The 21,803-nt window shown below is 58.5% G+C and overlaps 4 protein-coding genes and 2 non-coding genes across 6 annotated transcripts; 1 reads left to right on the forward strand and 5 right to left on the reverse strand.

Annotated features, from left to right (window-relative positions):
* Nucleotides 1–107: 107 nt before the first annotated feature.
* Nucleotides 108–6,059, reverse strand: LCAT (lecithin-cholesterol acyltransferase). The gene is made up of 6 exons (XM_064386913.1): nt 5,832–6,059; nt 3,306–3,462; nt 2,736–2,851; nt 2,296–2,391; nt 1,984–2,208; nt 108–1,240 (listed from the first exon to the last, which is right to left on the reverse strand). Exons 1-6 carry the CDS (start codon nt 5,977–5,979, stop codon nt 618–620), a joined length of 1,365 nt encoding a protein of 454 aa, XP_064242983.1. The 5' UTR covers nt 5,980–6,059; the 3' UTR covers nt 108–617.
* A 1,238-nt stretch (nt 6,060–7,297) lies between these two features.
* On the forward strand, nt 7,298–7,370 carry TRNAK-UUU (transfer RNA lysine (anticodon UUU)). The gene has a single exon. It is a non-coding gene; the product is annotated as a tRNA-Lys (tRNA).
* A 1,853-nt stretch (nt 7,371–9,223) lies between these two features.
* Nucleotides 9,224–9,295, reverse strand: TRNAH-GUG (transfer RNA histidin (anticodon GUG)). Its single transcript has one exon. It is a non-coding gene; the product is annotated as a tRNA-His (tRNA).
* A 1,576-nt stretch (nt 9,296–10,871) lies between these two features.
* LOC135279307 (C-signal-like) lies at nt 10,872–13,263 on the reverse strand. Its single transcript, XM_064386599.1, has 6 exons — nt 13,001–13,263; nt 12,595–12,646; nt 12,210–12,397; nt 11,773–11,931; nt 11,294–11,416; nt 10,872–11,075 (listed from the first exon to the last, which is right to left on the reverse strand). The coding sequence occupies exons 1-6, from the start codon at nt 13,145–13,147 to the stop codon at nt 10,962–10,964; spliced, it is 783 nt and encodes a 260-aa protein (XP_064242669.1). The 5' UTR covers nt 13,148–13,263; the 3' UTR covers nt 10,872–10,961.
* A 1,415-nt stretch (nt 13,264–14,678) lies between these two features.
* On the reverse strand, nt 14,679–17,000 carry LOC135279322 (C-signal-like). Its single transcript, XM_064386618.1, has 6 exons — nt 16,640–17,000; nt 16,234–16,285; nt 15,849–16,036; nt 15,399–15,557; nt 15,185–15,304; nt 14,679–14,883 (listed from the first exon to the last, which is right to left on the reverse strand). The coding sequence occupies exons 1-6, from the start codon at nt 16,784–16,786 to the stop codon at nt 14,770–14,772; spliced, it is 780 nt and encodes a 259-aa protein (XP_064242688.1). The 5' UTR covers nt 16,787–17,000; the 3' UTR covers nt 14,679–14,769.
* A 1,317-nt stretch (nt 17,001–18,317) lies between these two features.
* On the reverse strand, nt 18,318–20,602 carry LOC135279323 (C-signal-like). Its single transcript, XM_064386620.1, has 6 exons — nt 20,279–20,602; nt 19,873–19,924; nt 19,488–19,675; nt 19,038–19,196; nt 18,824–18,943; nt 18,318–18,522 (listed from the first exon to the last, which is right to left on the reverse strand). Exons 1-6 carry the CDS (start codon nt 20,423–20,425, stop codon nt 18,409–18,411), a joined length of 780 nt encoding a protein of 259 aa, XP_064242690.1. The 5' UTR covers nt 20,426–20,602; the 3' UTR covers nt 18,318–18,408.
* Between the last annotated feature and the right edge of the window lie 1,201 nt (nt 20,603–21,803).

Raw genomic sequence — 21,803 nt, forward strand, 5'->3', positions numbered from 1 at the left:
TCCCCAAAATCCTGTCTCCTGGAGTGCCTGCAGGCAGCAAGCACCTCACTTTCTGGTTATGGCTGGCTTCACCATCTGGCTCTGAAGGACAAGGCAGGCTCAGCACATAGAAGCAAAGTGTGTTTATTATTTTGTAAATCTGCTGATTTCGAGTTGGTCTTGCCCAAGGAGCCTAGCTCACTGCTCTGTAAGCCACACCTACTGTGCTACCCCCATGCTACCTCTGTGACCACCTGGTAAGTCAGAGCCTGCTCTTCTTAAGGGAGTTGCTCTGTCCCAAGTGAGCAGAAGCTACAGCACCACAGGTCCACAGCCTCTAAAGTGCCTAAAAATGGCTTGCTAGCGACAAGGGCTTGTGTGTACACTGGAATTCACAAGTGTGATGTTAATGAGCTGGCAGCATGGTTAATTATCCACCCGCTGGTGGGATGTGACAAGCCTCTGAAGTAAAATTAATCACCGTTCCCAAAAGAAGAACCAATCAGTGTGGAAGTGGGTGCCAGCCCATCCACCCAAGCTGTTGGTCTTGCTCGCCTTCCTTCCAAACTCATCTCCAAGTCCATTGCTCCCCTGCACGGCAGTTTGTGGTGCCTGCCATCATGGAGCCCTCCCTCCTTTCAGTTCTTTTTGGGCTCCTTACGCACCTTGTGCTCACGTAGGATCTTCCCCAACTTCCCAGCCTCTGGGCTGGGTCTCGCCTGCCCCGGCTCCCCCTGCTCCTCTTTGCTCCCCAGCAGGATTTCGTTGATGTAACTGAGGGTCAGGTTGCTGAAGACCATGTTGAAGTGGTGGGCGCCTCGCAGCTCCTGGACGTACACCTTCTGCTTCTGCTGGTCCCGCCATCGCTTGCACAGCTCCAAGCTGCGGGTGTTGACGCTGTCGTCCCCGTCGCCATAAATTATGTCCACGGGGTCCTCGTAAGGGAAACGCTCGTCGTAAATGTAAGTCTCTGCGGTGGGATAGCCTGTGCCATAGAGGCAGTACGTGTCCACCCCGGGAGGGGGCAAATCCTTCAGCAAGTCCTTCATGTCCTCCCACATGTACCAGCCGTCCTCCAGGTTGACGTCGGTGAAGAAGCGCTGGTAGTCGCGGTAGGTGTAGTTGTAGGAGGGAGTGGAGATGAAAACGTGGCTCTCGGGCCAGGCCAGGGTGGTGGGGAACATCCAGGGGCTGGTGGTGGTCATGCGCTGCTCTTCCCGGAGCTTGATGTTGGACATGAGTGGGATGCCCTGCTCGTCACCTGCGGGACACGCGAGGGCTCATCACAAATGGCACCACAATGTCCCTGCACAGAGAGCCTTTGGGCAGCTGGGCGGGACCAGGGCTCCCCACAGTGACTCACCACTGTCCCCTGGCCTTCTCCAGCCCAGCTCTTGCCCTGCCCATAACCTTTCGTCCTCTCCTTTCCCCCCTGTCTGCAGATATCAAGAACAGCCTTCCAAACTCTTCTCTCCACATGTCTAGCTGCTCAAAGGAGACAAACCTGGATGTGTGATGGCACAGACCAACCCAGCCCTGAACATTCCCTGCAACACTGGCACTGCCACACCTGCCTGCAGGGACAGGAGCAAGCAGTAATAATTGGCCAACTTGCACGTTTCCTTCAAGCCTTTATATTTTTTGGCATGTCTGGAGTCCTAAGACCATGGAATGACTGCAGATGACCTTAAAAATATCTCTGGCTCTTGTGGCAACAGAGAAAAATATTAGCAGGTGACTTAAGGGTGATGCAAGGGGCCAGATGTTAAAACCTTCAAGCACATGATTTTTAATCTCATGCATTTTTGGACTTGTGACTTGTAGATATTCTAGGCTGTCAGCATTAGGCAAGTGACTGTGGCTTTCTGGGCTGCAAAGAGGCTAAACAGGAACTGGGTCCCCCACCTCTTTCACCACTGTGCCCTTTCCCTGCCCACCACCACCCTGCATTCCTGCAGGAGGGAAGGAAAACAAAGAGGTGGCTGCGCACGAGGAGTCACCCACCGGATGCCAGGATACGCAGGGGCTTGACAGAGCCTCCCCAGGGGGCTCCCAGGGAAATGAACCCCCCAATGTACTGATCTTTCCAGGCTTGGGTCTGCTGCAGCAGGAAGTAGAGGACGTGCAGGTTGCCCATGCTGTGGGCGATGAGGAACACGGGTCTCTGGTACTCGTCGTGCATCTCCTCGATCAGCGCCTTCAGGTTCTGGAAGTACTCGGGCTGCTCCTCTGCGGACAAGAGGGGAGCATGATGGAATGAGGGTCATCCTGCTTCCCTCTGTGCGTGGGGGGCCTGGCCACAACCCCCAGACTTACGGGGTCCAACCCTCCAGTCGTAGGGGGCCGCCCGAACCGTCTGGTCCCTCACGTAGCCGTTGTTCACCAGGTTCTGCACCATGGTGTGCAGGTAGCCTGTGGGCAGAGGGAACAAGCAGGAATTAGGTCTGTGCTCTTCTCTTGTCAAGCTTTTCCCATTCTGGTCCTGGTCATGGTCAAAATGTTCCCTGGTAAACCCTGCAGCTCAGTGGCTCCAGCCAAGGGTAGTGACTCCGTGCATCCCATTGAGTCCTGGAGTCAAGGATGGGGGGCTCCCTGCCAGCACCCAACTGCTAGCCTGTGTCCCCCAGGCTAATGTCCCTCAGTCCCCGTGCCCTGGGCTCTCTGCAGAACCAGTCCCTGCTGGAGACACAGGGACACCTCCCCATTTGCAGGGAGCACGTGGGATCCCCAGACACCCTGGCCTCTCCCCCTCTCACCTGCCAGCTTGCTCTGATCCAGGTATTCCACAGAATAGGTCTTGCCAAAGCCAGGAACACGGATGTGCACCCCTGGGGCATTGGACATTTTCCGAGAGGTTCGGTTGTACACCACCCTGTGGGGACAGGACAGGAGGTGGCAGAAGAGCCATGTCCCCATGGAGAACACAGGGCTGGGGTGGAGACCACTGGGTAGTGGCTTGGACCTGGCTGTTTCCAAGCCTTGTGTGGATGTGAGGTGCCAGAGTCCATTCTGCTCTCCTGGCATCCTGGGACAGGAGGCTCTGAGGGAACCAGCTGCCACAGTGCCCTGACCCTGCAGCCCTGGGCAGGATGGCAGCACCTCCAGTGGGTGCTCAGGGTGGTCTGGCTGGGCTTGAGCACATGGCAGGGACTTGGGAAAGGGACAGACACTCAGAGCAGTAGCCAGTCACTTGTATTCCCAAACAATCCCGTGGTCCTCCCATTTTTTTCCATGTGTGCTAGATCATGGCCAGGGGGAGGAGAGGGGAGGGAGATCCTTGGTAGGTCACTTCCCCAGGGAGCTGCCATGGTAGGCTTGGATGGTACCTGGTGTTATCGATCCAGCAGTCAACTCCCACTGGCAGGAAGGTGTTGAGGTTGAGCCAGATGGTGAAATAATCCTCTGTTTTGCGGTAGCACATCCAGTTCACCACATCTGGCTTGTCCAGCTTCGCTTCCAGCTGGTTCCCAAGACAGCCAGGTACTGCAGGCACCACAGAGGGAGAGCAGAGCCACTTACAAACCCCATCCCACTGACCCTGTGGGGCTGCCCAGCCTGGTGCCTACCCCAGTCCCTGGGGTTGCCTGGGGATGGCTGGGCACCTGCTGGAGCAGCATCCCTGGAGAACAACCTGCTCCACATAGGAGAGAGGGTGCTTGGAGCTGAGGTGCTGGGTGAGCACGAACACAGTGCTGAAATGCATCCTTGGGACCCCTAGAGCTGCATTTCCTTGGGGTGACCCCCAGAGCTGTCACCCTTGGCTCAAACATGCAAATCCCCTGCAGCACAAAGTATCCCAGACTGCTCCCCCTCCTGGGATGGGTTCCCACCTTCCTCTCCTTGCTGCAGCCTGGGGGAAGAAATTGGTGCTGCTTGGGGCTGCTCATTCCTGATGCAGTCCTGGCACCTTGTCCAGGGGTAGTGGTCAGTTCAGAGATGCAGAGCTCCCAGGGACAGTTCCCTGAACTTTAAACTCTTCAAACAGGCTGAACAAGGTGGCTCTGGAGCGGTTCAGTGCCGAGTGGAACTGAACTCGGCAGAAATTCAGCGGGAGTGGTGTGCAGGAAGCACAGCACAGCTTTAAGCAAGTTCATTTTTGTGCCCTGGCCACCCTCAATGGAAGGGGACAGTCACCAGGGTGTTTGTTCTGCCTGTGGAAGTGTCAGAGTGGCTCCCAGCAGGGATGGGACACCCGTCCTGCTGCTGCTGCCCTGAGAGATGTGCCTGTGCTGGGATCAGGCACCATGGAGAGCTTTCCCAGCCAAGAGCCAGCTCCTGGTGCCAGCACTGACTGTGAGGGTGAGGACAAGAGGTGAATGACTGCAGGGGACAGTGAACCTGGTGGAATGGGAGCACCAGGTGACAAATCCCAAGGCCCCAGCAGGTCCAAGGACTTGCCTGCAATACACGGCTGGGGCTGGTGTGGACCTTCAGTGCCTCATGCCATGCAAGAGGGGCAGGAGATGTAGCAGTCACCTTCCTCAACCTGCCTCACAGCTCCTCCATGCCTGTGGCACGTCCCTAGGGGTGCAGGGAGGGTCTAGTCCTGCCTTCAAAGCACCTGAGTGGGGATCAGACAGGTGTAGGAGAGCCCTGGTAGGGAGTGGGCATGGTCAGCAAGAGGAGCAGGACATGAGTTGCTCTGACAGCTCCTGAAGGTGCACAGCCAGCACCCCCCTGCCCCTGGCACACAGCTCTGAGCTCTGCCTCCCCTCCCAGAGGACATTAGGTAATTATTAAGGGAGCTCTGTGAGGGCAGAGGGGTTATCAGTGGTCCCAAGGGCACTGGGGGTTTCCAGAACACCCGGCCCAGGGGGATGGGTTGATTGCGGATGCCGAGAGGAGCAGGAGGCAGCCAAGTGGCACAAGGGGCATCTGGCTGGGCGTGGGACACAGCCTGAGGCTGGTACCGGGCACAAAAGGAGATGCTTGACTGTCACAGGTAATCCTGACAAGAGGGGACAGTGAGCTGGGTCCTCTGACCACCCCTGCACATGGAATCCTGCACCCCCTGATGCCCCTGGGAAGGGAACTTACAGGGTCAGCCCTTGGCATTGCAGCAGGGAGGGGCCTTCTGCTTTTCTCTTCTCTTTTTTTCAAGGGGAAACTCATCATGATTCAAGAAAAAGGAGGAAAACCCCAACTTTGCTCAGCAGAGTTTTCATGGCAAAACCTGAGCTCAAGTGCCTGGTGATGGCACAGGGCAAAGGAAGGCAGAACCATGCAGCACAGAGGCACCAGCTGGTGGTGGCTGCTTCCACCTCCCTGAGATGATGCCCCCACATCTCCTTTAACCTCCCTGTGCCCCTGTTCCTGCTGGCTTGCCCCAGTCAGAGCTGGCATTGGATGGGATGTGAAATGGATCCTCTTTTGCAGCAGCAGAGGATGACTTGGCCATCTCCAGGGGGTGGGAGCAGCCACAGGATGGGGTGGGCTTCAGGAAAGTGAGAGGTGGGGGATCCACCCCGCACCAATGGCAGCCTGTTTGGGAAGTGGCAGAGGAGGCTGTGCTGCAGCCCCTGTCCCTTTGCCAGCAGAGTTCCCCAGACCCAAACAAGCCCTAAAACACTCTGTGGGCCAGGTGTGAGAGATCAGAGACCCATTTACCTTCTGGGCTGCCCAGTTTATCCCCTCAGCTCCAAAAGGCCCTACCTGGGCATGGCCAGCTCGGTGAATGGAGGGAACTGAGGAGCTGTGTGACACCCTCACTCGGTGGCTACAATCCAGACAGCCAAGACCCCTGACAGCCAAAACCCAGTGAGCCACCAGAGCAGCACAGGACCCCAGCCCCCCTGTCCCCTTTGGGGGCTGCAGGGCAGCCGGAGCTCCCCCCACAGCCGGCGCGACCTTACCGAGCACCACGGGCGGCGTGCTGTTTGTCGGGGGAGCTTCTGGGGTGGTGGTGGGTGGGAAGAGGACGTTGAAGAGCCAGAACTGGGCCGTGGGCTGCAGGAGCAGCGAGAAGGTCAGCAGCGCAGCCCCGGCGCCGCCGCTCCCCATGGCGGGCTCGGCCGGGATCCTCCGCACGGCTCCGGGCCAAACTGCCTTTTATAATTTCTGCACAGGTCCAGCCAAGAGGCACCCGGGCTGCAGGGGAGGGGAGAGCTGCAAGGGGCTGGCCGTGAGGAGGAGGAGGGACGGGGAGGGACGAAGGACTGGCCTTATGGACAAGCCATGGCCTGTCAGAACCAGTCCAGCAGTGCCAGGGGGTTTTAGGGCCCCCAGAGCCCTGCTCAGGGGTGCTGCACCTTGAGCAGTTCCTGGCGCTTCAGTGTGCCTTTGCCATGTTCAGGTGGCTGCCACGTCCTTGCCCCTGTGTGGTTCTCTAGGGGTGATGCCCCAGGGCTGCTCACTCGGTGAACACAGCCCCTCTGCACTCCCCCTGCCCTGGCAGGGGATGCTGGTGCTGCCAGCGTGGCCAACCAGCCCCTGGTATCTGGGAGAAGATGGAGGGGTTGGGATGGGAAAAGACAAATCTGGGCAGCTCCTTGTGACACATGGCAGTGCCACATTTCCCAGTGCCATCCTGGGCACTGCTTCTGCCCCGTGCAGCATCCTCCCAGTATCCCCTGGAAGGCTCCTCTGTGACAGCCCCAGCTGGGGGAAGCCCCTGCAGCTTCAGCCTGCACTGGGTACACGTTCTGGCTGGAAGGGGCCTTAAAGTTCATCTCATTTCAAACCCCTGCCATGGGCAGGGACACCTCCCTCTAGACCAGGATGTTCCAAGTCCCACCCAAAGCGGCCTTGAACGTTTCAAGGGATGGGGCAAAATCATCTTCTCCTGCTGAAGGGAAGATGTCTTCTTCCTCCCGGGAAGTGTGAGGTGGGACAGGGATGCTGACGGGCACTGGTGGGTGGGCTGGCTGGCAGGGTGGGCTCCCCGTGGGGCAGAGGGTCCCCTCCTGCAGAAGGGCAATGGAATGTGAGGGGCGGCACCGGCAGCGCCCGCCGCGGGCTCCGTGTCTCGGTGCCGGTCCCGCGGCCCCCGGGGCTCCCTCCTGCGGGTGGAGCCGGGGCTGCCGCGGCCGCAGGCGGAGCTCGGAGCCGATCGGCCGCAGCCCCGGGGCCCTCCCGCCTCCCCGGGAGCGGCGGAGCTCCAGCGCCGCTCCCGCACGTCCGCTCCGCTCCCGCCGCGCACCCCGGAGCCCGCCCGGCGCCCGGGGAGGTTCCCAGAGCCCGGGCTCGGCCCGGCCCGCGCCGGCAGCCTCGCTGGGGCGGCGTGGGAGTGGAAATAGCAAATATCATTGTCCCCGCAATGCTGAGGACAGCGGGGTCCCCCCCGCCGGTGACAGAGCTGCACCCCAGACCCCAAATGTGAGCCTGGATAGCTCAGCTGGGAGAGCATCAGACTTTTAATCTGAGGGTCCAGGGTTCAAGCCCCTGTTCAGGCGGTGGCTTTATCCTTTAGGAGCCGTGGGGCAGGAGCGGCATCTTCTCCTGCCGGGACGGGCCCGCCCGGGGCAGCCGATGAAGGAAAGGAGCCGGGAATTGTGATTTCCGCTGCTCCCTCTTCCAGAAAAGGTGCTCGGGTGCTCCAGCTGACTTCAGGCAGTGTTCTTGAAGTTTGGGTTCCTGCTGGCAATTTTTTTTTCCTTCGTGACAATGGCCATGAGGATCCTGAAGGGACTGGAGCATCCCTGCTGGGAGGGAGGCCGGGCTCTGTTCAGCGGTGCCCAGTGCCAGAGCCGTGGGCACACCCTGGAACGCAGGAGGCTCCGGCTGAACACCAGGAGACCCCTTTGCACTGGGAGGGTGACGAGTGGGAGTTTCCCAGCAGAGCCCTGCATCACTTTAAGGGAATACAGTTCATGTGAGAGCAGAGGCTGCAGTGACCTGTGGGGCCACCACGCTGCCTCAGTCAAGCTCTGGACTGCCCTCTAGGTGTATAGACACTTCAGGGTATTTTTGCAAAATAGAAACTCTTTTAACAGAAAATCAAGCAATTTTGCATTAAAAATACCCCCCATCTTATGTCAATTTTTTAAAATGTTTTTCAACCTGAACATACATCACTTGTTAAAACACAGTAAATTGTTTTTCAGTTAAGTTTGGTGGCCTTGCACATCACAGTGACTTTCTATGGAAAAAAAAAAATAAAAGAGGAATGAGAAGTTATATATTTCCTTGTGTTTCTGCTGCTCAGCTGGGTAAAAGTGGGGCAGGCACTGCTGCTGCTAGTGGGAAACTTCTCCAGATGTTTGTCTTCACTTCCTCCTGTTTTATCTTTAGAATGGAAAAATGCTTTTTGAGCTTTCCCTAAGTAAAGAGATATGTGTTTTCATTAAATGAATGTTGGAGGAGTGTGAAGTCATGCAAGTAAATGCCCTATAAACTGCAAATCCTAAAAGTAAATGTGCAATGATTTCCCCCCCCCCCTTCATTTCTTGCTCTGGGTAAGATACAAAAGAAAATAAATCTATTTCGTGGTAGGAAAAAAAAAATTCCACCCTCTCCTTTTCCCAAGCACCAGCCCTGCAGATGCCCGAACCCATCTGCCTGAGTGCCGCAGCCTCCTGCTGCTTTCAGCTGCCCCCACAGCCGCGGGCTCAGCTGCCTGTGCCACCCTGCCTGTGCCACCCTGCCTGTGCCACCCTGCCTGTGCCACCCCTCGTGTCGCTTCTCCTTTGAAAGCTGCCGACAGAGCGAGCTCTGCGCGGCTGTCGGGAGAGGGCACCAAGTCCAAGCAAACAGGGTGACTCCATTCAGGCTCCAGAAGGGTAAAGGCTTCCCCAGGCTGGAGCATCTCCTGGGGCACCCAGAGATCTCCGTCTGCTTCTTCCTCGAGTTCCCAGACCTACGGTTTGGCAGGGTCACCCCTCAGCTCTGGGTGGGGTTTGCCTCTGCTGTGAAAGCATCCCTGCAACCAAAATCCTGCTCCCCTGGAGCAGGGAGTGCCAGCAGCAGGACTGGAATCTGGTTGTCTTCCTTCTGCTGTGGCAGGTCCTGCGTGGCCTGGGGGCCAGGAGCTGAGCAAGCTGCTGCCTCCCACCTCCTCCCACCCCCACGGCAGCTCCTGGTCCTCTTTCTGCAAAACTGTGGGGAAGTGGAATTCTCCTAAATTCTCACATTTGCCCGGAAAATGGAGAAGCTGGAGTGCTTTCCCAGAAGTGTCACTGCAGCCCCACTGGTGATTCCCTGCCCAGTGACTGCAGGTCGGGAAATCATTGTCGGTGAGATCTGGTCACTCAAACTCGGCATCTTCCAACCCCTCAGGGCTGCCGCGCTGCCGGCTCCGGACAAAAGCTGCTGTGACTCGGATTCGAACCGAGGTTGCTGCGGCCACAACGCAGAGTACTGACCACTATACGATCACAGCAGAAGCGACACTGCCACCGCCGGCTCTGCCACCGCCGGCTCTGCCACCGCCGGCTCTGCCACCGCCGGCTCTGCCACCGCCGGCTCTGCCACCGCCGGCTCTGCCACCGCCGGCTCTGCCACCGCCGGCACCACGACGGGAACGTCCCTGCGCTGTCCCCTCCCCTGGCCAGCAAATCCTGGTTAATTAAGGAGGATACAGATGGATTTGGGTGCTGTTGCTCAGAGCCATGGCAGTGTGGAAGGGGGCCCTAAGTTGTGCAGAGCGCTGGCAGGGCTGGGGTGGCACCCAGGAAATGAGACTGCTGCAAAGGACGGCGCTGTTGAGGGGCCTCATGCAGTGGGGTCATCATCCTGCAGCACAGCAAAGTCTGGGTTATAATAATTTCAGCTAAATGTAAGTGATACAAGAGGTGAGGAAATAATTAATTAATTTAGCATCCTGTGTGATACGACAAATTTGAGGGAATTCAGTTAAAAATACAACAAATGGCACAATGATCTCCATGGGGAGCTGAGTGGTGCTGTGGGAAGGATACAGTCAGGGAGGTCTGGGTAATCCAGAATGTCCCTGGTCCCCATCATTCATCATCCTCAGGGTCCCACTGCCACCTCCCTGCCTGATCATGATCCTTCTCTGTGTTTCCTGCCCAGTTTCATGCCTTCAGAATTGTACTTTGGTGACTCCAGAGTAATTTGCTGTTCCTGGCCCTGGTGCAGGTTGGGCTCAGTGCTGGTGGTGAAGAAAGGACTCTGTGGGGCTGAGAGCTCCCTGCTCCACACCCCAGGCAGCCCACAGCCCGCTGGGAACCATCCCACTGCTGCCTCCTCCCCATCCCTCCATGCACCACAGGACACACCGTGGGGGATCCCTGCTGTCCCCAAGGACCCCAAGTGTCCATCTGGTCCCACACCCCACTCCCTCAGCCTCCTGGTGAGTTCCAGAGGACCTGTGGGCACCTCTGCTCATCTCTGGAGCCTCCAGTGCCACGTGTGCCCCATGGAAATGTGCACAACACCAAGAGCCTATCCTGCCTCCACACACCAGCTCACAACAGGGAGCAGAGCTGCTGAGAAGAGAGGCACAGACAGGATTTAACAGGAACACAGAATATGTTCCCATCCCTGAGAGGGCTCAGGACTGCACTTACAGATTTCCCATTTGAGGCCCTGGTCTTCATGGGTGTTTTTGATTACCTTGATCTCTGCTGGAGGAACACAGAAGGGCATAAGTGAGCCAAGAAGATCACGTCAGGTTTTGTCTTCCTGACCTATGTGGTAGAGGAGCTGACAATGAGCTTGGACTTTGAATGGACAAACAAGAAAGGACTCACTGGGAGGAGTGTCTGAGTCATTGTAAAGTGGTGCTGCCATTCTGAGGGAGACCTCTGGGACAAGCTCAGGGACAAATTCCTATCAGGATGGTGTCCAGGTCCCCAGTAAGACAAGAACAAATGCTCAGGCCAACCCAGCTCAATGATATGCGGAAATATCTGAGAAGAACTCTCAAAGCACCAGTGAGGATTCTCAGTGATAGTTAATAGAAGATCAAGGGAAGGAGGCTCACACAATGCTACTCAATGTTTGTGGACAGTCATTTACTAAGGGACAGGTACAACATGGTGCAGCAGCAAAGGTCCTCACAGTTGGAATCCTGAATCAGCATCTCACCAGGGCACGACCTTCCCTTCCCAGTCCAGGAAGGCCCCAGTCTCCTTCTCAGAGATGGAGGACAGCACCTTCAGCATCCCTTGCACGCTGTCATCCACTGTCAGGGGAGGCTGTGGGGCAGAGAGAGAAACAGCTCTGTGCTCAGGGGTCCGCCCTGAAACACATCCTTGTGCTGGGCAAGAAGCATTCCCAGTCACTCATCTCCCGCCCTCCTGAGCCTCCAGGGTATCGACCCAGGAGCTCTCACAGAGTCCAGCATGAGACCTGAGCAAATTCTGCATTCCTAAACGATGAGGCTCTCCCAGACTGTGGACAGGAGCTCTCTCACCTTATAGGATCCTGCGCCGCCGCCCATGTCAGTTTGCACCCAGCCGGGGTGGAGAGCGACACAGAGGACGCCGTGCTCCTTGTAGGCCAGGGACTGGCACTTGCTCAGCATGTTCAGAGCAGCCTGTGGGAGACAGGAAGGAGACAGCAACGGAAGGGGAAGGGGGGCTGCCAGGGGACATGTGCAGACACCACAGCTGGGGCAGGGATTGGGCAGAGGGGGTCACTTCCTGGGGTACACGATGCTCCCTCACTATCCCTGTGCACATGCCCAGCCTAGATGAAGTATCATCGTATCATGTCCCTCTGAGGTAGGACCCAGGGCCAGGCACATAACTGAGCTGTGATGGGCACCTGGGGACTGACAGGAGCTCAGTCACAGCATAGAGAGGGGCAACTACTGAGGGGGAGCTTGGAAGGCAGTGTGATCATTCAGAGGGAAAAAAGTCTGGGCTCACCCCCAGCAAAGTATGGAATTACCTTGCTGCAGCGGTAGGAGACAACTTGTCCAAAATCCCACACATACATATCCTCAATGGAGCCTGCATAGCTGGACATGTTGACGATGGCAGCCTTGCTGCAGCTCAGCCCTGAGCCTGGGCTCCCCTGGGCAGCCTTCTTCAGCAAGGGCAGAAATGCCTGCGAGGAGACAGAGGGGACGGGAGCACACATGGACACGGCACAGGGCAGGGGAGAAGCTCCTTCCACACTGGGCAACATGCACACCAGCACTGGGGCATCCTCCCTCCTCTTCCCTGCCAGGCTCCAGCTCCTGAGCTCCAGCCCATGGCTCCCTGAGCTTCTCATCAACTGAGAGCCCATCAGGGCACCAGAGCACTGACAGGAGCCCCTCCCACTGGCCCTTCACTCCCTCTATAATGTCCACTTTGAGCTGTGCTGTAGTGCTGGGGACTCACCTGGCCCATCAGCAGGGGTCCCACTGTGTTGGTGGTGTAAACCTCTATCATATTTTCCGGTGTCTCTTTATCAAGGAACTGTGGCTTTGCAATTCCAGCGTTGTTGATGAGGAGGTTGAGCCCAGAGCCCCCCAGGTGCTCCCCAACCTTGGCTGCAGCTGCCTTGATGCTGGCGGGGTCGGTGACTTCTGCAGAGCCGGCACAGGGGAGTTCAGAGCCTGTGTCCCCATGCTGGAGTCCCCTCTGTTCCCCCAGAGGTGGCAGTGCCCGATGGCCCTGAGGGACCAGCCTCCTGGCACAGCTCCCTCCCAGCTCCCAGGGTGTGCCCAGCCTGGGCACTCGCCAGAGGAACTGGGGCAAAGGACCCGCACCTCGGGGCACCTACCGAGCGGGATGATGATGATGTTGGGGTGCTTGGAGGCCAAATTCTGTAACTCCTGAAACAGAGGGCACAGTGTAGGCATGGGGAGGCTGCAGAGGCTGTGCAGAGGCTCAGCCTTTCCCAGAGCAATCCTCATTGTTCTGGCTCCATCCCTGCACTACCGTGGAGCTGCATTATGCTCCAGCTGCCTGGAACCCAATGGATGGGGAGGACTCTGTGCCCAAGTGTCACTGCTCCCTCCATGCAACCCATGCACAACTGCTCCCACGTGGTCTCAGCCCAGCTGCCCTGTCCCCAAGGTGCCTGACTGAAGCTCCAGACACTTGCAAGCACCATCCCTGTTCCAATCTCCCCTGACACCAAGAGCTGCCATCCCCCAGCACAGCCACTGCCTCTCGCCCAGCCTCACCTGTGCTCGCTGTCCCTTGGGGTCCCGACAGCCTGCAAAGATCCACTGAGGTGGGTTTGGCATCCTCAGGAAATGCTGGACGAGCCCCAGGCCGATGCCTCGGTTGGCCCCAGTCACCAGCACGGAGCGGACGTGGAGCCCTGCCATGCTGCTTGTCCTCCTCTGCTCCAGCTCTCACTGTTTGCTCTGCTCTCTAATATTTCCTTTTAGCTTTTTCCACAGATACTCCACCCACTCAGGGTTTACAACAACCCTTGGATCCAGGAGGAGCAACTGCACCTGCCCTTCAAACTCCAGGCCATTGATCCTGGCTGGGAGCCAGTCCTTGTTTCCAAAGGGCAAAAACCCTTGGCAGTTTCAGGCAAATTCTGCTGTCATTGGGAAACCTGGTGCCATAAGCCAGGAGAGGATGTTGTGCATGAGGAGGGAAGGAGCAGCATGTGGAAGGGATGTGGGAAGCTCCAGGGCTCACATGGACTTGCCACCTTCCCAAGAAGGGCTTTCTGCATCAGACCCACACAAGACTGGGAACAGGCTGATCTCATCCCCCTGCCACAGACCCCTGGGCCAGGACATTCCTCATGTGGCCACGAGCTGACACTCTCAGCCTTGAGCTGGCCTCCTCCGAGCCAAGGCCCATTTCCTGACTGTCAAGTGAAACAAGGCTCCCATGGATGGAAGCACACCCAGAGGATCCAGTCTCCTGGCAGAAGGATGGGCACCTGCCTGGCCAGCACATCACCAGCTGCTGGCCTTGCACTCCAGCAAGGCAAAGACACAAACTGCAGGCTGCCACATCTTCATGCAGCATCTGTGTCCTTGCAGCAGGAATTTCTGCCACTCCTGGAGCAGGCAGCCAGGGCAAGGAGGGTGTGAGCTGCAGCAGGGCTGCTGCACGTCATCAACATCTCCTCCAAACTGGGCTCCATCGGGCTGTGCCTCCGCGTGCCAGAGGCCCCCATGTACCCGTACCGGGCCAGCAAGGGGAGGTGCCAGGGGAGGTGCTGGAGATGCTGCCCCAGGAACGGTGCCCCTGGAGGGGAGGGAGCCCATGGGTCACCCCCTGCCCCAGCCACCCACCCCCTGCCTGGTTATCCCAGGTGGAAGCACAGAGACTGGGACAGCAGCAGCTGGGACTGAGCCTTCCAGGAGGGTCTTTCAGGTGCTTTGTCCCAGAACTGTCTCCCATTTCTCATCTCCTCAGACATTTTCTGCCTAGGAAGTGTCTCCTCTCCAGCCTGGGAAATGTCTCCTCCCCTGCCCACCTACTCCTCAGGTTGTGCTGGCAGGGCTGTGCTTCTTCTGGGTTTCCAAGGACATGGGGATGAGGTGTTTGGCTGTGGAGCTTCAAGATGAGAAGGGCTTGGGAAGAAACTCCTGTCTCCTTCCCCAACCCACCTGTGGTCCCCCTGCATCCTCCACCTCTGTAAACTCTGGCAGCTGATGTCTCTCTGCTCTGTCTCCACACTGAATCTCCATAACCAGTCTCCCCTCCAGTGCCTCCTGGAGGGGAGGTCTGCAGAGGGCAGTCACAGTGCCATGGGACCTGCTGGCTGTCACTCATGGGGATGCCAGTGACAGCCATGGGTTGGGGCAGCTGTGGGCACCACCAATCCCCAGTGGAGCAGTGGGATATCTGCAAAGGGCCACCCCATGATCTGGCACTGCACAACAGAGCTGGGGGTCTCAGCAGGAGTTTATTGAGGATGTGGGGGAGGTGGGAGCAGTGCCAAAGGGACCTCTTGGTGCCAGGATCCTGAAGTGGTGTCTCACCAGGGCACAACCTTCCCTTCCCAGTCCAGGAAGGCACCGGTGTCCTTCTCAGAGAGGGAGGAGAGGACCTTCAGCATCCCTTGCACGCTGTCATCCACGGTCACAGGGGGCTGTGGGGCAGAGGGGGAAATGCAGCCCATGCCCAAGGCCTGGCTGAGGGCCCTGGAGCAGCTGGAGCCAGGGAAAAGAACTTCTCCAGGGCAAAGGGAAAGCTGAAAACCCCAGTGGGAGGGATTGAGATGAGAACTGAGGGGATGGGGACACCCAGCAGTCAGGACCAGGACAGGGGGAGCTGCCCCAGCAGGGATTGGGCAGGCAGGGAAGCCATGGGCAGGGGCTCAGGATAGCAACTCCCACCCTTGCAAAATCAGCACAGGAGCTCTGATGGACCCTCCCCAGGGGAGTTCCTACCGTGTGTCCGGCAGAGCTGCCCATGTCAGTTTGCACCCAGCCAGGGTGGAGAGCGACGCAGAGGATGCCGTGCTCCTTGTAGGCCAGGGACTGGCACTTGCTCAGCATGTTCAGAGCAGCCTGTGGGGAGACAAGGCAGGGATGGTGGTGGGAGGGGAAGGGGGGCTGCAAGGGGACCTGCAGCTGGGCAGGGAAAGCAAAGGTGTGACAGCACCTTGCTGCAGCGGTAGGAGACACCTGGTAACAACTCCCAACCAAAGCAAGAAGTGATGGAGCCGCCAATGCTGGACATGTTGACGATGGCAGCCTTGCTGCAGCTCAGCCCTGAGCCTGGGCTCCCCTGGGCAGCCTTCTTCAGCAAGGGCAGAAATGCCTGCGAGGAGACAGAGGGGACAGGAGCACACATGGACACGGCACAGGGCAGGGGAGAAGCTCCTTCCACATTGGGCAACATTCACACCAGCACTGGGGCATCCTCCCTCCTCTTTCCCAGTGCCCCAGCCAGGCTGGCTCCAGCTCCTGAGCTCCAGTCCATGGCTCCACGAGCTTCTCATCAACTGAGAGCCCATCAGGGCACCAGAGCACTGACAGGAGCCCCTCCCACTGGCCCTTCACTCCCTCTATAATGTCCACTTTGAGCTGTGCTGTAGTGCTGGGGACTCACCTGGCCCATCAGCAGGGGTCCCACTGTGTTGGTGGTGTAAACCTCTATCATATTTTCCGGTGTCTCTTTATCAAGGAACTGTGGCTTTGCAATTCCAGCGTTGTTGATGAGGAGGTTGAGCCCAGAGCCCCCCAGGTGCTCCCCAACCTTGGCTGCAGCTGCCTTGATGCTGGCGGGGTCGGTGACTTCTGCAGAGCCGGCACAGGGGAGTTCAGAGCCTGTGTCCCCATGCTGGAGTCCCCTCTGTTCCCCCAGAGGTGGCAGTGCCCGATGGCCCTGAGGGACCAGCCTCCTGGCACAGCTCCCTCCCAGCTCCCAGGGTGTGCCCAGCCTGGGCACTCGCCAGAGGAACTGGGGCAAAGGACCCGCACCTCGGGGCACCTACCGAGCGGGATGATGATGATGTTGGGGTGCTTGGAGGCCAAATTCTGTAACTCCTGAAACAGAGGGCACAGTGTAGGCATGGGGAGGCTGCAGAGGCTGTGCAGAGGCTCAGCCTTTCCCAGAGCAATCCTCATTGTTCTGGCTCCATCCCTGCACTACCGTGGAGCTGCACTATGCTCCAGCTGCCTGGAACCCAATGGATGGGGAGGACTCTGTGCCCAAGTGTCACTGCTCCCTCCATGCAACCCATGCACAACTGCTCCCACGTGGTCTCAGCCCAGCTGCCCTGTCCCCAAGGTGCCTGACTGAAGCTCCAGACACTTGCAAGCACCATCCCTGTTCCAATCTCCCCTGACACCAAGAGCTGCCATCCCCCAGCACAGCCACTGCCTCTCGCCCAGTCTCACCTGTGCTCGCTGTCCCTTGGGGTCCCGACAGCCTGCAAAGATCCACTGAGGTGGGTTTGGCATCCTCAGGAAATGCTGGACGAGCCCCAGGCCGATGCCTCGGTTGGCCCCAGTCACCAGCACGGAGCGGACGTGGAGCCCTGCCATGCTGCTTGTCCTCCTCTGCTCCAGCTCTCACTGTTTGCTCTGCTCTCTAATATTTCCTTTTAGCTTTTTCCACAGATACTCCACCCACTCAGGGTTTACAACAACCCTTGGATCCAGGAGGAGCAACTGCACCTGCCCTTCAAACTCCAGGCCATTGATCCCAGCTGGGAGCCAGTCCTTGTTTCCAAAGGGCAAAAACCCTTGGCAGTTTCAGGCAAATTCTGCTGTCATTGGGAAACCTGGTGCCATAAGCCAGGAGAGGATGTTGTGCATGAGGAGGGAAGGAGCAGCATGTGGAAGGGATGTGGGAAGCTCCAGGGCTCACATGGACTTGCCACCTTCCCAAGAAGGGCTTTCTGCATCAGACCCACACAAGACTGGGAACAGGCTGATCTCATCCCCCTGCCACAGACCCCTGGGCCAGGACATTCCTCATGTGGCCACGAGCTGACACTCTCAGCCTTGAGCTGGCCTCCTCCGAGCCAAGGCCCATTTCCTGACTGTCAAGTGAAACAAGGCTCCCATGGATGGAAGCACACCCAGAGGATCCAGTCTCCTGGCAGAAGGATGGGCACCTGCCTGGCCAGCACATCACCAGCTGCTGGCCTTGCACTCCAGCAAGGCAAAGACACAAACTGCAGGCTGCCACATCTTCATGCAGCATCTGTGTCCTTGCAGCAGGAATTTCTGCCACTCCTGGAGCAGGCAGCCAGGGCAAGGAGGGTGTGAGCTGCAGCAGGGCTGCTGCACGTCATCAACATCTCCTCCAAACTGGGCTCCATCGGGCTGTGCCTCCGCATGCCAGAGGCCCCCATGTACCCGTACCGGGCCAGCAAGGGGAGGTGCCAGGGGAGGTGCTGGAGATGCTGCCCCAGGAACGGTGCCCCTGGAGGGGAGGGAGCCCATGGGTCACCCCCTGCCCCAGCCACCCACCCCCTGCCTGGTTATCCCAGGTGGAAGCACAGAGACTGGGACAGCAGCAGCTGGGACTGAGCCTTCCAGGAGGGTCTTTCAGGTGCTTTGTCCCAGAACTGTCTCCCATTTCTCATCTCCTCAGACATTTTCTGCCTAGGAAGTGTCTCCTCTCCAGCCTGGGAAATGTCTCCTCCCCTGCCCACCTACTCCTCAGGTTGTGCTGGCAGGGCTGTGCTTCTTCTGGGTTTCCAAGGACATGGGGATGAGGTGTTTGGCTGTGGAGCTTCAAGATGAGAAGGGCTTGGGAAGAAACTCCTGTCTCCTTCCCCAACCCACCTGTGGTCCCCCTGCATCCTCCACCTCTGTAAACTCTGGCAGCTGATGTCTCTCTGCTCTGTCTCCACACTGAATCTCCATAACCAGTCTCCCCTCCAGTGCCTCCTGGAGGGGAGGTCTGCAGAGGGCAGTCACAGTGCCATGGGACCTGCTGGCTGTCACTCATGGGGATGCCAGTGACAGCCATGGGTTGGGGCAGCTGTGGGCACCACCAATCCCCAGTGGAGCAGTGGGATATCTGCAAAGGGCCACCCCATGATCTGGCACTGCACAACAGAGCTGGGGGTCTCAGCAGGAGTTTATTGAGGATGTGGGGGAGGTGGGAGCAGTGCCAAAGGGACCTCTTGGTGCCAGGATCCTGAAGTGGTGTCTCACCAGGGCACAACCTTCCCTTCCCAGTCCAGGAAGGCACCGGTGTCCTTCTCAGAGAGGGAGGAGAGGACCTTCAGCATCCCTTGCACGCTGTCATCCACGGTCACAGGGGGCTGTGGGGCAGAGGGGGAAATGCAGCCCATGCCCAAGGCCTGGCTGAGGGCCCTGGAGCAGCTGGAGCCAGGGAAAAGAACTTCTCCAGGGCAAAGGGAAAGCTGAAAACCCCAGTGGGAGGGATTGAGATGAGAACTGAGGGGATGGGGACACCCAGCAGTCAGGACCAGGACAGGGGGAGCTGCCCCAGCAGGGATTGGGCAGGCAGGGAAGCCATGGGCAGGGGCTCAGGATAGCAACTCCCACCCTTGCAAAATCAGCACAGGAGCTCTGATGGACCCTCCCCAGGGGAGTTCCTACCGTGTGTCCGGCAGAGCTGCCCATGTCAGTTTGCACCCAGCCAGGGTGGAGAGCGACGCAGAGGATGCCGTGCTCCTTGTAGGCCAGGGACTGGCACTTGCTCAGCATGTTCAGAGCAGCCTGTGGGGAGACAAGGCAGGGATGGTGGTGGGAGGGGAAGGGGGGCTGCAAGGGGACCTGCAGCTGGGCAGGGAAAGCAAAGGTGTGACAGCACCTTGCTGCAGCGGTAGGAGACACCTGGTAACAACTCCCAACCAAAGCAAGAAGTGATGGAGCCGCCAATGCTGGACATGTTGACGATGGCAGCCTTGCTGCAGCTCAGCCCTGAGCCTGGGCTCCCCTGGGCAGCCTTCTTCAGCAAGGGCAGAAATGCCTGCGAGGAGACAGAGGGGACAGGAGCACACATGGACACGGCACAGGGCAGGGGAGAAGCTCCTTCCACATTGGGCAACATTCACACCAGCACTGGGGCATCCTCCCTCCTCTTTCCCAGTGCCCCAGCCAGGCTGGCTCCAGCTCCTGAGCTCCAGTCCATGGCTCCACGAGCTTCTCATCAACTGAGAGCCCATCAGGGCACCAGAGCACTGACAGGAGCCCCTCCCACTGGCCCTTCACTCCCTCTATAATGTCCACTTTGAGCTGTGCTGTAGTGCTGGGGACTCACCTGGCCCATCAGCAGGGGTCCCACTGTGTTGGTGGTGTAAACCTCTATCATATTTTCCGGTGTCTCTTTATCAAGGAACTGTGGCTTTGCAATTCCAGCGTTGTTGATGAGGAGGTTGAGCCCAGAGCCCCCCAGGTGCTCCCCAACCTTGGCTGCAGCTGCCTTGATGCTGGCGGGGTCGGTGACTTCTGCAGAGCCGGCACAGGGGAGTTCAGAGCCTGTGTCCCCATGCTGGAGTCCCCTCTGTTCCCCCAGAGGTGGCAGTGCCCGATGGCCCTGAGGGACCAGCCTCCTGGCACAGCTCCCTCCCAGCTCCCAGGGTGTGCCCAGCCTGGGCACTCGCCAGAGGAACTGGGGCAAAGGACCCGCACCTCGGGGCACCTACCGAGCGGGATGATGATGATGTTGGGGTGCTTGGAGGCCAAATTCTGTAACTCCTGAAACAGAGGGCACAGTGTAGGCATGGGGAGGCTGCAGAGGCTGTGCAGAGGCTCAGCCTTTCCCAGAGCAATCCTCATTGTTCTGGCTCCATCCCTGCACTACCGTGGAGCTGCACTATGCTCCAGCTGCCTGGAACCCAATGGATGGGGAGGACTCTGTGCCCAAGTGTCACTGCTCCCTCCATGCAACCCATGCACAACTGCTCCCACGTGGTCTCAGCCCAGCTGCCCTGTCCCCAAGGTGCCTGACTGAAGCTCCAGACACTTGCAAGCACCATCCCTGTTCCAATCTCCCCTGACACCAAGAGCTGCCATCCCCCAGCACAGCCACTGCCTCTCGCCCAGTCTCACCTGTGCTCGCTGTCCCTTGGGGTCCCGACAGCCTGCAAAGATCCACTGAGGTGGGTTTGGCATCCTCAGGAAATGCTGGACGAGCCCCAGGCCGATGCCTCGGTTGGCCCCAGTCACCAGCACGGAGCGGACGTGGAGCCCTGCCATGCTGCTTGTCCTCCTCTGCTCCAGCTCTCACTGTTTGCTCTGCTCTCTAATATTTCCTTTTAGCTTTTTCCACAGATACTCCACCCACTCAGGGTTTACAACAACCCTTGGATCCAGGAGGAGCAACTGCACCTGCCCTTCAAACTCCAGGCCATTGATCCTGGCTGGGAGCCAGTCCTTGTTTCCAAAGGGCAAAAACCCTTGGCAGTTTCAGGCAAATTCTGCTGTCATTGGGAAACCTGGTGCCATAAGCCAGGAGAGGATGTTGTGCATGAGGAGGGAAGGAGCAGCATGTGGAAGGGATGAGGGAAGCTCCAGGGCTCACATGGACTTGCCACCTTCCCAAGAAGGGCTTTCTGCATCAGACCCACACAAGACTGGGAACAGGCTGATCTCATCCCCCTGCCACAGACCCCTGGGCCAGGACATTCCTCATGTGGCCACGAGCTGACACTCTCAGCCTTGAGCTGGCCTCCTCCGAGCCAAGGCCCATTTCCTGACTGTCAAGTGAAACAAGGCTCCCATGGATGGAAGCACACCCAGAGGATCCAGTCTCCTGGCAGAAGGATGGGCACCTGCCTGGCCAGCACATCACCAGCTGCTGGCCTTGCACTCCAGCAAGGCAAAGACACAAACTGCAGGCTGCCACATCTTCATGCAGCATCTGTGTCCTTGCAGCAGGAATTTCTGCCACTCCTGGAGCAGGCAGCCAGGGCAAGGAGGGTGTGAGCTGCAGCAGGGCTGCTGCACGTCATCAACATCTCCTCCAAACTGGGCTCCATCGGGCTGTGCCTCCGCATGCCAGAGGCCCCCATGTACCCGTACCGGGCCAGCAAGGGGAGGTGCCAGGGGAGGTGCTGGAGATGCTGCCCCAGGAACGGTGCCCCTGGAGGGGAGGGAGCCCATGGGTCACCCCCTGCCCCAGCCACCCACCCCCTGCCTGGTTATCCCAGGTGGAAGCACAGAGACTGGGACAGCAGCAGCTGGGACTGAGCCTTCCAGGAGGGTCTTTCAGGTGCTTTGTCCCAGAACTGTCTCCCATTTCTCATCTCCTCAGACATTTTCTGCCTAGGAAGTGTCTCCTCTCCAGCCTGGGAAATGTCTCCTCCCCTGCCCACCTACTCCTCAGGTTGTGCTGGCAGGGCTGTGCTTCTTCTGGGTTTCCAAGGACATGGGGATGAGGTGTTTGGCTGTGGAGCTTCAAGATGAGAAGGGCTTGGGAAGAAACTCCTGTCTCCTTCCCCAACCCACCTGTGGTCCCCCTGCATCCTCCACCTCTGTAAACTCTGGCAGCTGATGTCTCTCTGCTCTGTCTCCACACTGAATCTCCATAACCAGTCTCCCCTCCAGTGCCTCCTGGAGGGGAGGTCTGCAGAGG

Source organism: Passer domesticus, chromosome 12 (assembly GCF_036417665.1).
Source record: "Passer domesticus isolate bPasDom1 chromosome 12, bPasDom1.hap1, whole genome shotgun sequence".
NCBI lineage: Eukaryota > Metazoa > Chordata > Aves > Passeriformes > Passeridae > Passer > Passer domesticus.

Coding starts and splice junctions, on each gene's coding strand:
- LCAT (XM_064386913.1), bottom strand. CDS start 5,979: ATGGGGAGCGGCGGCGCCGGGGCTGCGCTGCTGACCTTCTCGCTGCTC. Junction 2,392..2,735: donor GGATCAGAGCAAGCTGGCAG/GTGAGAGGGGGA, acceptor CTCTGCCCACAG/GCTACCTGCACACCATGGTG. Junction 1,241..1,983: donor CCTGCGTATCCTGGCATCCG/GTGGGTGACTCC, acceptor CGTGTCCCGCAG/GTGACGAGCAGGGCATCCCA.
- LOC135279307 (XM_064386599.1), bottom strand. CDS start 13,147: ATGGCAGGGCTCCACGTCCGCTCCGTGCTGGTGACTGGGGCCAACCGA. Junction 12,647..13,000: donor CCAAGGGACAGCGAGCACAG/GTGAGGCTGGGC, acceptor CCTCTGTTTCAG/GAGTTACAGAATTTGGCCTC. Junction 11,417..11,772: donor TCTCCTACCGCTGCAGCAAG/GTAATTCCATAC, acceptor TGTCTCCCACAG/GCTGCTCTGAACATGCTGAG.
- LOC135279322 (XM_064386618.1), bottom strand. CDS start 16,786: ATGGCAGGGCTCCACGTCCGCTCCGTGCTGGTGACTGGGGCCAACCGA. Junction 16,286..16,639: donor CCAAGGGACAGCGAGCACAG/GTGAGACTGGGC, acceptor CCTCTGTTTCAG/GAGTTACAGAATTTGGCCTC. Junction 15,305..15,398: donor TCTCCTACCGCTGCAGCAAG/GTGCTGTCACAC, acceptor GTCTCCCCACAG/GCTGCTCTGAACATGCTGAG.
- LOC135279323 (XM_064386620.1), bottom strand. CDS start 20,425: ATGGCAGGGCTCCACGTCCGCTCCGTGCTGGTGACTGGGGCCAACCGA. Junction 18,944..19,037: donor TCTCCTACCGCTGCAGCAAG/GTGCTGTCACAC, acceptor GTCTCCCCACAG/GCTGCTCTGAACATGCTGAG. Junction 18,523..18,823: donor GCAGCTCTGCCGGACACACG/GTAGGAACTCCC, acceptor TCTGCCCCACAG/CCCCCTGTGACCGTGGATGA.